Source organism: Aythya marila (genome assembly GCF_965140915.1).
Source record: "Aythya marila genome assembly, chromosome: 29".
In the NCBI taxonomy this organism is placed as follows: domain Eukaryota; kingdom Metazoa; phylum Chordata; class Aves; order Anseriformes; family Anatidae; genus Aythya; species Aythya marila.
In genome coordinates, this window is record NC_139070.1 from 1,259,940 (window position 1) to 1,273,951 (window position 14,012).

Consider the following 14,012-nt stretch of genomic DNA (forward strand, 5'->3'; position numbering starts at 1 on the left):
TCAGCTTAAAGTTCAAAGTCTGAGCACCTGCTCAGATTTACTTAACTTCTCACTAACATCTTTTCTGTTGCAGGAGTAACTAAAGTGTGTAACTAGAGTTATTTAATAACTAAAGAATAACCATGAAAGGAAGGCAATGCACCCTACAAGTTTAGCATTGATTAAAATAAGGGGAACATGCGGGCAAAGCATCTCCAGGAGTTAGGAATGGGGGAAAATAAACCTCAAGCCCCAGCTATATAGCTTGCAGTTTTCATGGATACATTTTCAGCTCCTTCACCAGAGCCACTTTGAAGCACAGCGGCTCTTCTTGGTGTGGCTCGAACGCTTAACCCCCCCTGAGTGGTGCCGTGGCGAGTGCTGGTTGGCACACGAGTGGAGGCACTTGGACTTGCTGATGTGCTGCATGGACGAGCTCTTGTGCTTGACCCCCTCCTGCAGCAGCGAGCATTTGGTCACACGTTGCTGCGACGAGCTCTCCTTTATTCCGGTGCCGGGGGGGCACTTAGGCACCTGTGGCTGCTGCAAGCTCTTGGTTCCATTCTGCTGCGAGGTGTAGGTGGTGATGCACTCCTGCGTCGGGTACCCCTTCATGCACTTCTGGTGAGGGAATGTGCTCACATACTCCTGCTGGAAGCACTGGGTCACGTACTGCTGTGGGGGACACTCGGTGACCCCCCGCAGAGGAGGGGAATAGCCACCGGTCATCCCCTGCAGGGACCGGAGCTCCGTGCCATACCGCTGAGATGAGCATCTGGATATCTTCTGCGATGCACGCTCATCCTTGCAGGAGGATGAGTATTTGATCCCACATGGTGGGAACCTCAGCTTGCCTGGCTCTGGGCACCTGGGTGCACAGGGTGGGAGGCTCTTGGCCACGCGCTTCTTCTCATAGTGGCCATTCTCACAGGTCTGGAAACTCTGCGTCGTGCTCAGCTTCACACTGGGCTTTCTGCAGGGTAGCAGGCGAGTGGTCTCACAGGGCTCAGGGCACAGCAGGACGCATGGCTGGACATAGGGCTGGCAAGACAGCAGCTGGCTCTGGGTCACGGTTGGCTGTGAGCAGACATAAGTGAAAGGTTGCACATAGCTTTGCCATCTGGGCATCGGGCTCTTGATCACACTCAGTGGGTGGCACGTGGTGCTGCACGCATCAGGCTGGGGCATGCACTGCTGGAGGCTTTCAGTGATGTAGCTCGATCCCGGCAGGTATAGGTGTTTATACCGCTCCCCATAATAGTGCATGGTCTTGCGAGGTGCTTATGCCTGAAAGAAGCAGGAAAAAGAGGGACAGTTCACACAGGCACTGTCTGGTTCTTTGTGATGCAGGGCTCTGAGTTTCCCACAGGTGTCCCCATGCAGTGAGAGGCTTGGGGTGACTTGGGACAAGGTTGGGATTACTGAGGAGAGGAGAGGAGAGGAGAGGAGAGGAGAGGAGAGGAGAGGAGAGGAGAGGAGAGGAGAGGAGAGGAGAGGAGAGGAGAGGAGAGGAGAGGAGAGGAGAGGAGAGGAGAGGAGAGGAGAGGAGAGGAGAGGAGAGGAGAGGAGAGGAGAGGAGAGGAGAGGAGAGGAGAGGAGAGGAGAGGAGAGGAGAGGAGAGGAGAGGAGAGGAGAGACAGTTTTCCACTTCTGCCCCCATACTCTTCTCATATGAGACCAGAAACAACCTGGGATCACAGTCAAGCAAACCGGAGAGTTTTCATGCTGCCCTTCAAAGGTCAGCTAAGTATCCCTCAGAGCACCTCACCAAGGAGAACTGACGTTATGACCCTCCGTTTGGCTGGAAGCCTCCTCCATCCCCACCAGGACGTCCTTTCAAGTTTACATTCTGCAACTCCCAAGCACTGGAGATGAAAGGCAAGCCAAAATTAAAGGTGTGTCCACGCTGTAATACTCAGGCGTGGCTGCAGTTCACGGGGGCAAACCCAAGCTGAGGTTAAATGAGCTAGCTGACGGTAAGAACAGGTTCGTGGCAGCACGTACGACCTGCCTGTCTGCTGAAGCATGGTCCTACAGGGGTCCGCTGGGTGGGCAACATGCGGTTACGGGACTCTGAGCTCCCTACTGTAGCATCAGCATCACTGCCTCTGCAGTCCCCGCTTTATAATGTCCCGTGGGCAAGCTTTAAGAAAAGAAAGAAGAGAAACACAGCAGAGTTTTTTCTTAGTGTTTGCTGAAACCCCAGCAGAAAGGAAGGAGAAGGCATTAAGGCAAAATCTCAAGCAAGTTTCATTCCAGTCCTGCACTGCATTCATCCCAAGCCATAATGTCTTGTTTTTGCTAAGGTAGCTCAAAACACATCAAAATGCCTGCCACAGCAGCTCGGATGATGAAACCTCATCCCAGCAGCTCCTCATGAGCAGCATGAAGGAGAGGCCAGCTGAGATCATGTTCCAGGGACAGGATGGGGCAGCACTGTCGGCACATCCACACTTCCCTCCTGAACCTGCTGTGGATGTTGTGCTTTGCCCTGGTCCTGAGAGGCATGAGGGAAATCACCCTCTTCATGTTCTCCATCAGAAATCACTGCCTTCAGTTTTTTGGCTGAACCACTGGACATACAGAAGGTGCTCTGATTGATTTTTTTTTTTTTTTCTGACATTGTTTGGGAATTAAATGATTGTAAAGAAACTGCATTTTCTGAACGCCCCTAGTTCTGTCTATAATTACAGTAATCTGCTTTATCTTCCAAAAAGCCTATCGCTGGGTGTCTATTAACAATAACAATGCTGTGTGTTACTATCATTATCACTACAATTATAATAATCACTGACTAATAAAAACAACCATTTGAAAAACAACAATAGCAATGCTACTACTACACATACAATGCTAAAGTATCTGGTGATGCTCATCAAGATAAAAATCTTCTAAAATAGGGGGATCATTTGCTTCCAGGGAGTTGTTTGCATCTCTGACTTATTTTATCCATTAACCTACATAGAAAGTTAAACATGTTCAGGTTTAGCTGGAGAGTCTCTGCTAGCTTTTACATTGGCACTGAAGTTGATTGGCTTCTTCCTATTCCTTGAGAAGCTGCTTTATTCAAATACCATAAAATGGCAGAAAAAAAATCTGCCAATTTCTTTAGAGGAGTCACTTTTCTGCGTACAGGCTCGAATCTGACTCCGGGCAGCGTCGAGCCCATTATGTAGTCAATGTCTTCCTTCAGACTAGATCTAACAGAAAGCGTAGAAAAGCCCAAAATCCCACTCCCAGCTTCACGGTCCATCTGGAAGTGCTTTCCTGATATTCTTCCATTCAGCACGGAGGAGCTGCTCCAGCTGTCAGAGCCGCGCATGCCAGGGCTGAGGGCAGCATCCCCCAGAGACTGCATCTCCACAAGTAGACGAGCAGGACCTCTGCCTGCTCCAGCCACCCAGGTACAAAACAGCATTTCAGGAGCTCCATTAAAAGCCAGACTTACCCACTTCATCAGTGAGAACAACCGGAGAGAAGTGCCTAGGAGAGCCCCGCGATGGCAGAGCTTTTATACAGTGAATAAGTGCCCTAGGGGAGTGAGGCGGTTTGGCTGGGCGATGCTCTAATTGCCTGCCAGTCCCGGCTGAGCCACGTGCAGCTTCGCGCCGGCGGGGATGGCCGTCCTCACTCTGCGGGGCTGCCGTCGCCGGCCAGCACCTCCAGGATGTCTGGTGTAGCCCCAAGCTCCACACAGGAACCTCCTGCTCCTCTCCGTAAGCAAAGCCTTGCTGGCCAAGCACATCCCCTGCAAGGGCTGCTTGTGGCTCTCACACTGAGCATCCCATGCACAGTGCCACAGCATCTCTGCTTCCCCCTTGCAGATTCAGGGCAGCAATAATGCTCCTTTCTGCACCAAAAAAGATGCCGGCTGAGACAAAGGACTGGGTTTGGGCCGCCCAAGGGACTCCTCATTTCCATGGGAGCTGTACACATAGGCCCTTCGGTGCCTTTGAAAACACCGTCCAGGAAGGACTCTTGGCGACTTCTTGCAGACCATAATTACTGTGGCACGCAGACTTCCTTCACTTACACAGGGAACCAAGGGAAGAGGTGGGTGACTGGGACTGAGAAAGCCTTGGGCTAAGGGCAAGTCGGCTGCTAAAATGACCTGCCATGAAGCGAACAACCTGCCCAAAGAGGTGACGCTTTTCCGGCACAACAAAGGGGAGAAGCGCTTGAGCACAGGGGCAGCCCAGGGAAAGGTGGCTGAATCACAGCGAGCTCCGGCCCTGAAAACACAGCTCCCATTTCCTGCTCTGCTGCATAGTCTTTTTGTTCCCTGCTGATGCCAGGTGTAAACCTGAGGGGAGATGAACAGTGGCATGAGTATATGTGCCGATAGGGAAGGGGGTTTTGTGTAGTTATATCTGCATAAGTAAAGGCCCTGGTGTTTTTTCTCCTTTAATGCAAATTTGATATCTATCAGTTGGGTTACAGCATGCTGGGAATTTAGGTGAGGTCCTACATGTTGAAACAAAAAGGGGTGAAATAAATACTCTGAGTGGAGTAAGTGGAAAATTTCTCACTGATAAGAAGCAGAATACTGATCTCCAGCTTATGACCCATGGACTTAATTTTCTATTTCTGTTTTTTCCAGAAAATAAAATCCCAGCAGGCTATTTTGTTTTTTTCCTTTTTGATCTTCTACCAAAAATTCACCCCAATATCACAGACAAAAATGTAAACAGAGTGCACGTTTTCCCAGTTGATGCCAATATTTTGAAAGCAACAATAGCTAAAGGGAAGAGTGCTTTCTCTAGGCTTATCTTATTTTCCACATCTGAAGACAAAAGCACTAAATCCTACCTGTGTTTCTCTTAGCTGTGTTTCATTCCCCTAAACTACAACACCCTTTTTAATGTTAAATGGCCTGACCCAAGATTTTAGGAATCAAGTTGGCGTCAGAGAAGAGGTAAGCAGATTACCACCATTTTTACAAGCTCCATAAATCCAGTTCATGGGCAAGACCCAGATCCGGTAGCCTTCAAGTAATCTTAATATTCATTTTAGTGTTTCCAGTGCAGGTAACAAAATACTAACCCAATGATAACATCATGCCCTGTCATACAAATGTTCTTAATTAACATCTGCAAAGTCCCCTGAAATCCTTTCATCTTGGAGAGACGCACAGTGCTGCATGGGACATTGTTGCAGGGGCTATTATTATTCCCAATTAAACACAGGGGAAACTGAAGCACATTGCACCACAGTCACTTGGTGTGAGTCAGAGCCAGGGCCAGCACCAGGCTCAGTCCCAGCTGCCTCCAAAAGGAACCCCATGCTCCTTTTGGCCACCCAGCCCCTGTGAGATGAGGCCCTACACCACCCAGGAGGATTTTGGTAACACTGCTCTTGGCTCAGCCTGCTGTGGGAAAGCCGCAATGGTGTGAAACCTCCTCGGAAGCCCACAGCGATGCTCTCTTCTTATAAAGGGGACACAAAAGTTTGGGTTGCGAGAGCCTCCCTGGTTCTTAAATGAGGAAGGAGGGCCACAGTTGCTGTAACTCTTACCTGCTGTTCTCCAGAGCAACGTCCATGGGCTCGCCAAGGAGATGTGAGAAGGGGCTGCCCCCGTTGCACCCACTCCCATCTCAGGCATCTCCTTGGCTTTCGTGGGCAGCCTGCAGTGGCACCCCAAGGTCACTGAGCAAGGGTGGAGCAGGGCAGGATGCGGGACAGCGTCCCGGCCCCAGTCACACCCTCCTCATCCTCTTGCACCACTTGTTTTTGCCCTCCAAATAGGTATGATCTACTTAGCGTGAGCAGGCTCCTATTCATTTTCCTAATGATAGGGCATATTGCAAGATTTTTGTATTTTTTTCAGACAGGAGTTCACTGTATTTTTAACGAACCACCAGAGGGCAAAAAGACAAGGTATTTAATGTGAGGTCAGAGAACTATATTTATTTAAGTATATATATGTATAGCATAAGTATACATATATATATATGGTTTGTTTTCAATACAGTGTAGAGTACACATCTTCAGGCAGCATAAAGAATATAGTTAATCACTTCAACATCTCAACATTTATAAAAGAGTAGCGCTACAACTTTCAGTGTCATTTCAAAGACTTTCTTTTGTTTCAGGCTGTATTTTCCATATTAATCAAAGCAACCAAGTGAATAAAAACTTTCATGGATAAAATTTCAGCAGGACCAACTTCACCAAGCCAGAAACCCTGCCTGGTTTAGGGACTCCACTGAAGTCAGCGCAGAGTCAGCAGGGATTTCTGGCCACCTTCCGAAACGAAGGCTGTTGGAACAAGACTCGTATACTGTTTGCTTAGCAAATTTACATTTGGCTTCCAAATCTGTGAGTGAAAACAGCTCTTTTGGAGAAATTGCAGCCATAGGGATTACAGGTCAACCCAGGCATTGTCTCAAGACCAGGACTAAACCTGGTGCCAGCCCTCCACCGGCTGCACCGCCAGTCCTCTTGATGCTGTTGTCAGCTGGACTCCTTAGACATTTCTATTTCTTTTTTTTTTTCTCTTATGAATCTTCTATTCATTTCAATTAGGTGAGAATTTAATAACATCCCACTAAACTATTTCTTGCCGCAGACTAAGGAATAAGCCACAGACACCTGGAGCGCAACCATAGAAATAATATCATACCCTGGCCCAAAATAGAGCTGAGTTACAGGGGAAGTACTGGAAAACAGAGATAAAGCAGAATTAAGCAATAGCAAGTAGTCGGCAGGTGACACAAGGAGATAAATAACCCTGCCCCAAAGCCATACCTCGCTGTTTTTCCAAGGACCTTCCTTTCCACCGCTCCTTTTTACCAGGGCCATTTTGATGCAGAGCAGTACTTTTTAGAGTGACTTGAAATTTTTACTCCACCTGACTGACACTGCTGCTGTGGGACACAATCGGTCGCACACTGCTGCGGGACACATTTGGTGGCGCACTGCTGTGGGACACACTTGGTTGTACACTGCTGCTGTGGGACACACTTGGTGGCACACTGCTGTGGGACACACTTGGTTGTACACTGCTGCTGTGGGACACACTTGGTGGCACACTGCTGTGGGACACACTTGGTCGCACACTTCTGCTGTGGAACACACTTGGTGGCACACTGCTGTGGGACACACTTGGTCGCACACTTCTGCTGTGGAACACACTTGGTGGCACACTGCTGTGGGACACACTTGGTCGCACACTGCTGCTGTGGAACACACTTCATCGTACACTGCTGTGGGACACATTTGGTGGCACACTGCTGTGGGACACACTTGGTCACACACTGCTGTGGGACACACTTGGTCACACACTGCTGCTGTGGAACACAGATGGTTGCACACTTGGTCTCACATGGCTGTGGCACACATGTGGTCACGCACCTGGTGTCACACTGCTGCGGGACACACTTGGTGGCACACTGCTGTGGGGCACAAGTGGTCACGTAGCGCTGTGAGACACACTTGGTCGCACGCTGCTGTGGCACGCACGTGGTCACACACCTGGTGGCGCACTGCTGATATGGGGAGTAGGTGGTCACACACTGCTGAGGGACGCACTTGGTCGTACACTGCTGCTGGGGGATGCCCTTGGTCAGGAATGGCTGCTGTGGCACACACGTGGTCACACACCTGGTGGCACACTTCTGCTGTGGGATGCACTTGGTCGCACACTGCTGCTGGGTGGCATAGGTGGTCACACACTTGGTTGCACACTGTTGAGGCGTGCACTTGGTTGCACATTGCTGCTGTGGCACACACTTGGTCATGCAAGGCTCCTGGGACGCGCACGGGGTGATACACTGCTGCTGCGGCACACAGGTTGTCACACACCTAGGTGCACACGGCTGTGGTGGGATGAGCTGGGTCACACGCTGTTGCTGTGGCACACACTTGGTTGCATACTGTTGCCGTGGCACACACTGGGTCACACACTGCTGCTGGGAGAAGCTGGAGGACAGAAACCGCTGCCGGGGGACGCAGGGGGTCACATACTGCGGGATACACTGCGCCGACTGCCAGCTGGTCACCAACGGGTGCCTGGCAGGGTACATGGGGGGGCACTTAACAGGGATGGGTTCCTGGCAGAGAGGAGGGAAGCACTGCTGTTGGTAGCACAACATCTTGGTGAGGCTTTGGCAGGGCTGGAACGAGAGGTGGGAAAGCAGAGTCCTTAGACAGGCACCCGGCAGGGTGCTGGAGCTGTGTCCTGCCTGCACCGCTGTCTCAAGACCACGCCAGCAGCAGCCAAGCACTTAACCTGTAATTTTTAACTCAGAAACATGTCAATAAGTCAAGGAGTAGGGACATTCAGAGACACACGCAGCATGAAATATCTCCCTGGACTTCACTCCCCCCTCTCCCCTCACCATCACCTGGACCTTCAAGGGGAAGAACTGATCTTTGAGGTCAGCAGATGAATTCCTCATCTCAGAGCTGCTTTCTAACAACAAAATCCAGTTTTTCTCCTCTGCTTTTCATTGGGGGCCACATTTGACCTCTTGCTGATGTGTAGAGAAAAATCCCCAATGCTGAAAACTGCTCTGAACCTCTGGCCACTTCTATGGTAGCAAGGGAGGCAAACATCACCCAAGGCTCTGCTGCATGCTGATCCCATAACACCGCAGGCATGCAGAGGTTCACAACCCAGTCCCAGCATCACCAAGTCTGTGTTCATTAGGGAACCAAAGCCAATTAAAGGTCAGAGATACGACAATGGAACACAAACCTGCTCACAGCTCTTCTGGCACTGTGTTCCCTGATACACACAAAGCAGCTCTGAGTGTTATCAGGCACCTCCAAAAGCAAACGACAATAGCAACACCACAATTACTGCTCACAGCTGTTCTTTAGACTGTTCACAAGTGGCCCTTGGAGTCAGATACCTCACTGGAGACACTGTAAGAGCACATTCCCACACCAACATAGCAATTCAAACTCACTAATTTTAAAAACCTTTCCCACAAAGCATTTCCATATGCAAAAAGACAGAAAGAAATCTGCATTTCAACAGCTACAAAGGCTCAGCACAAACCAGACTTACCCAGCTCCTTGGTGAGAACAGCGTTGTGATGTGACCAGTGAGCCCTAACAGAAGGAGACCTTTTATATAGCTACTAACCGTGCCTTGAAGGTATGAGGAACTCACGACATAGCCTATTAGCTCCTATGCACAAGCTGTCCTGTGTGCAACACTTGCAGTGACTAGCATCAGTGTACTCATCCTCAGGGATGAGTAGTTGAATGTCAGCTCCCCATAGTAAGAGTAATTACCTGTTGTATAATCCTCCCTGGCATGGTAAGACTGAATGGTATTTGGAGAGGCAGAGGCATACCCAGCCTCGGGGGTTTTGCGAGACCAGAGCACACACGACAGTGTGCAATAGTGGTTTTCCAGGGGACTCTCTGAAGCCAGGCTTCCCTGTTCCTGGACTCCTTCTGGTGGTCCCCAGAGACAGGCCATCCCATTGCTTGGCCTCTTTCTGCATACACATGGGGATGGCTTAGTGCTGTGGGAGCTGCGCTGGGTGCTCCATGTCCATCTCTAACCTTAATCACTCTTTAGAGCAGCCCTTCTCATCCACCTTGCAACGCCCAGCAGCTGGAGTTGGCTATGTGTGCAGTGGGACACAGGACACTGTCTCCTCTGGGGAAAACCAGGAGCTCCTCAGAAGGTTCACATCACCCTTGGGTGGGTATCATCCACAGCCACCCTCATCTTTAGCTCACATAGGTCTGGAGAGCATATGGCTGCCAGCACCCTGATAATCCCATGACCCCAGCGCAATTACCTGTCATCAGAGTGATGGGAATACACTATCCAGTGACAGATGAGCAGGAAAGATGAGCTACAGTCACGTTTGATTGCAGCCACTGCGTAATGAGCTCAGCTGTCAAAGCTGTCACCAGCAGCACGACAAGCCACAATCAGCACCAGCAGATGAACTGCCTCCAGTCCTGTGGGTACCTTCTCAGTGAGTCCACTTCTTATCGCACACCATGCCCAGAATAAAGAAACCAGTTAGAAACCTGGGAGATTAATTTGTTGAAGTCACTGAAGATCTAGTCAATGCTTTCATGTGTACTTTAGCCCATGAATCTTCCCCTAAAATGACCATTTCTTCCCGCTGGCTCCAAGGAGAGCTCAGGGGGACCAGCTCAGAGGAGTGCACTGGGTGAGATGAAACCCACCCCAGGGGGAGCAGCTCCTGTATATGTTTATTAAAGCTGTGGTTTCTTATGAACTAGAGAAATGGCACTCCCCAGGTGGTTTCTGAGGCCAAGAGAAAGGTCTGTATATAAATAATTTTGTAGTACAAGTGAACAATAAAGCCTAGCAACTCTTTTGTACAACTATGAAAGTGGTTCTCAAGGTTTATTCATGGGTGAAAATTTAGGGTTCATTAGGCAAAAATCACAGAGAATTAAATGCTCCCTTTACCATAGGCATGTCCAGCAAGAACTAAGCCCTATCCTTGTTGGTCAGCACTGAGGGCGTTCATCATTGGCTGAACCACAAGAAATGCAGCTTTGTTGTGGCCTCCCTCCCACAGAAATTGGTTCTTTGATCCAAAGTCATAACTCTTCATTGCTTTTTAGCTCCAAACATTGCAGGTCTGATCCTCCCTGTTAACCAAGGTGAGCAATTCACATTTATATTGTTTTTATTCTAGTCTGGATGCAGGCACTGCCCCAGCCCTCAAACAAATCCTTATTTCATTGGATACTTGACTGAAACCCAAGAGTACCCATCTAGTTTATTGACAGACCAGGAGAAATTTAATTACTTGATCACAGAAATGACTTGTCTTTTATGTTTAAACCCAGTGATATCTATATGATTATGTATCTAAAGCCACTTATTTAGCATACAGAAAGAAAGAAAGAGAGAGAGAGAGAGAGAGAGAAGGAGAGAAAGAGAGAAAGAGGAAAGAAGGAAAAAAGGAAAGAAAGAAGGAAAGAAGGAAAGAAAGAAGGAAAGAAAGAAGGAAGGAAGGAAGGAAGGAAGGAAGGAAGGAAGGAAGGAAGGAAGGAAGGAAGGAAGGAAGGAAGGAAAGAAAGAAAGAAAGAAAGAAAGAAAGAAAGAAAGAAAGAAAGAAAGAAAGAAAGAAAGAAAGAAAGAAAGAAAGAAAGAAAGAAAGAGAAAGAAAGAAAGAAAGAAAGAAAGAAAGAAAGAAAGAAAGAAAGAAAGAAAGAAAGAAAGAGAGAAAGAAAGAGAGAAAGAAAGAAAGAGAAAGAAAGAGAGAAAGAAAAAAGAAAGAAAGAAAGAAAGAAAGAAAGAAAGAAAGAAAGAAAGAAAGAAAGAAAGAAAGAAAGAAAGAAAGAAAGAAAGAAAGAAAGAAAGAAAGAAAGAAAGAAAGAAAGAAAGAAAGAAAGAAAGAAAGAAAGAAAGAAAGAAAGAAAGAAAGAAAGAAAGAAAGAAAGAAAGAAAGAAAGAAAGAAAGAAAGAAAGAAAGAAAGAAAGAAAGAAAGAAAGAAAGAAAGAAAGAAAGAAAGAAAGAAAGAAAGAAAGAAAGAAAGAATTACAGTCTATTTTAATTTTGGCAACTGTGCAATTTTGGAGACTTTCACTATGCAGCAGTTTAATGAGTGTTTCACTTTCACATAGCAATGCCTGTCAAAAATGTGTGCTTCTGTTGTCATCACCTGTGCATGTCCTGGTAGTATCCACCTTCTTCCCACAAGGCAGCCCTGCCCTGCAATGGTTGGCAGCTAAGAAAATCTCCTGTGCTTTTTTAACATGCCTGACTCATCTTGCTACCCGGACAACAGCACAAGATGAAGGTAGAAACGAAGTTAAAATAGGGCCATGGCACTGAGAAGTATGAAGAGGGAAGCTGAAAAACATCCTGGAAAAGATGCCAGGTGAGACACTTAGGAATCCACCGCCTTCCCTTTAATAAGACAGGAATGCAAAGGAACACCGTCACACAGCAGCAATTCTGGAGCATGAGCTAATGCACCAGGAATGCAAAGCTCCTCGCCTGCTCCAATTATAGAAATCTGGCAGAAGAGCAAGCCAATAAAAAAAAAAAATAAAAAAAATAAAAAAAAAAAAAAAGAAGAAGAAACAAGGTAAATTGGCTAGGTGTGATCTCAGATACTGGGCTGAAACTTCAAGTGGCATAAAATCAGTTTTGTTCCATTAACTGTAACAAGAAAATGCTGATTATTCAGACAAATAGCTGTAAAGCAGGAGGAAGCTACAGTGGGGAGCTGTTAAAGATTAAAACTAGCACATAGTGAAGGACACTGCGCATGTGAGGCCTCTACAGCAGAGGCAAGGAAGAGAGTCCTTCCTTGAAGAAATCAGTCTGCCTTGGAGAAGTAAAGACAAGCTCAGCTTAACATCTTGTGACCATGAGAACAATCTTCAAGTACCAAACACTGGTTAGGGATGTACATGGGGCTGGAATAGCCATGTCCTCCAGCCTCACCTAGGCGTGGCTTTGTCCTCCAGCCTCACCTAGGCATGGCCTTGTTCTCCAGCCTCAACAAGACCATGTCCTCAGAGCTGTACAAGCCACTAGAGTGCAGCATATGCACATGCAACCATCTCCTGCTACAGCCTTGCAGAACTGGCCAACAGAAGCTGAGAAATCACCTTCAAATGCCCTCTCTCTCCAGGAAAAGTTTGAACTGGCAGCCTGTGAACTCAGCCCAGACCACTGCCTTTGCATCTTAATACTCAAATGCTCCTTATTGTATCAAAGCAGCAGCATGAAGTTAAACCTAAGTCACCAACGCATCCAGCAGCCCAGCTGCAGCCTCCTGTCCCCATCCCAGCTTACATGCACATGTGTTTCTCGACATTGCACTGAAATGGTAGCTGGGCTGCATTCCCTGGGCTTCACAGGAGAGGGAATCTGTTCATTCGATGCTGTAAGGCAGTGAGGTGTGTACAGGGAGGGGAAGGTGGAGAACAGGGAAGCACAAGAGAATAAGAAGAGATTGCACATCTGTATTGTATCAGACTTGTAATTAGAAAGCAGTATACAGGCTGCAGATAATAAAACTTAACATATTGTTAGCCCAGCAAGCAGTAAATTTTCAGTATCGTTACTTCAATGATTTAACAGCACTGAAGGCAAAATACAAAGTCCATCATGCAATAGAATTAAATGCTCCTCTCTTAGACTCCTTGCTATATTTTAAAAGCTTTTTATTGCTTAATGACCTCTTGCTGTTCTGCAATTAGTAGCCCCAGCACACCTCTTTGTTCTGGTTGCTACCAGGCTCAGTGGAGGTTAGCCTCTGCAGAAAATCTGACTACATGATTGCAATAGCCCTGGTGAGTTTTAAAATACATGAGCCAAGCTGTGGGGTGTCAACACTGATGCAACTTTCTTGCCCCTTGGCACCCACATCCATTAGCTACACCAGCTGGGTTTCCAACACCAGAGAAACCTGGGTGCTGAGGTACGTGCCAAATACTTGATTGCACCCAAAACTTGACTGCCCTGCATGGGGCAACAACATGCAGCCACCAAATACCCAGCTGCAGAGGATGAAGCTTTGAAATATGTCTAGTGGAGGCTCTATCACACCAGACATGAGAACATGATGTTACCACAGCAGGCCCTGTATTTCGTTCCTCTACCATCACCTTCCATGTGCAGGAGCCACTTTTCCTTGGGACGCCACTGACTCACCTTCTTTTTTCACAGAATCGCAGAATCACATAGTCACAGAATTGTAGGGGTTGGAAGGGACCTCGAAAGATCATCGGGTCCAACCCCCCTGCCAAAGCAGGTTTTGCTTTTGTTCCAGGGGTGGCACAGAAATGGAAGCTTGTGGTGCCTTAGATAGTAGTGGGCTTTGCCTGGGTTCTGATTTTGATGAAGAAAACTGCATCTCTGTCTTCTCCTGAGGTTTCTTTTCTCCTTGGCTGTTGCTGGGTCTGGCTCTGCCACTGGCTCCAGTGTGGCTTTTGCTTACTGTAGGTGGCAGAGGGGCTGCTTGCTTTCACTGCTGCTGGTTAGCTGGGAAGACACTCTTCTCAAAAGCCAGGAACTGGGAAAAAAAAAAAAGTATTTATGTATTTGAAGAAGAAAAAAAATAAA

At 47.7% G+C, this 14,012-nt stretch overlaps 2 protein-coding genes across 2 annotated transcripts; both read right to left on the reverse strand.

Annotated features, from left to right (window-relative positions):
• Positions 1-276: 276 nt before the first annotated feature.
• Positions 277-1,245, reverse strand: LOC309888703 (uncharacterized protein; the record flags this gene model as incomplete). The annotated part of the gene is made up of 1 exon (XM_082781186.1): positions 277-1,245. One exon carries the CDS (start codon positions 1,243-1,245, stop codon positions 277-279), a length of 969 nt encoding a protein of 322 aa, XP_082637312.1.
• Positions 1,246-6,767: 5,522 nt separating this feature from the next.
• On the reverse strand, positions 6,768-8,072 carry LOC309888599 (uncharacterized protein; the record flags this gene model as incomplete). The annotated part of the gene is made up of 1 exon (XM_082781015.1): positions 6,768-8,072. One exon carries the CDS (start codon positions 8,070-8,072, stop codon positions 6,768-6,770), a length of 1,305 nt encoding a protein of 434 aa, XP_082637141.1.
• Between the last annotated feature and the right edge of the window lie 5,940 nt (positions 8,073-14,012).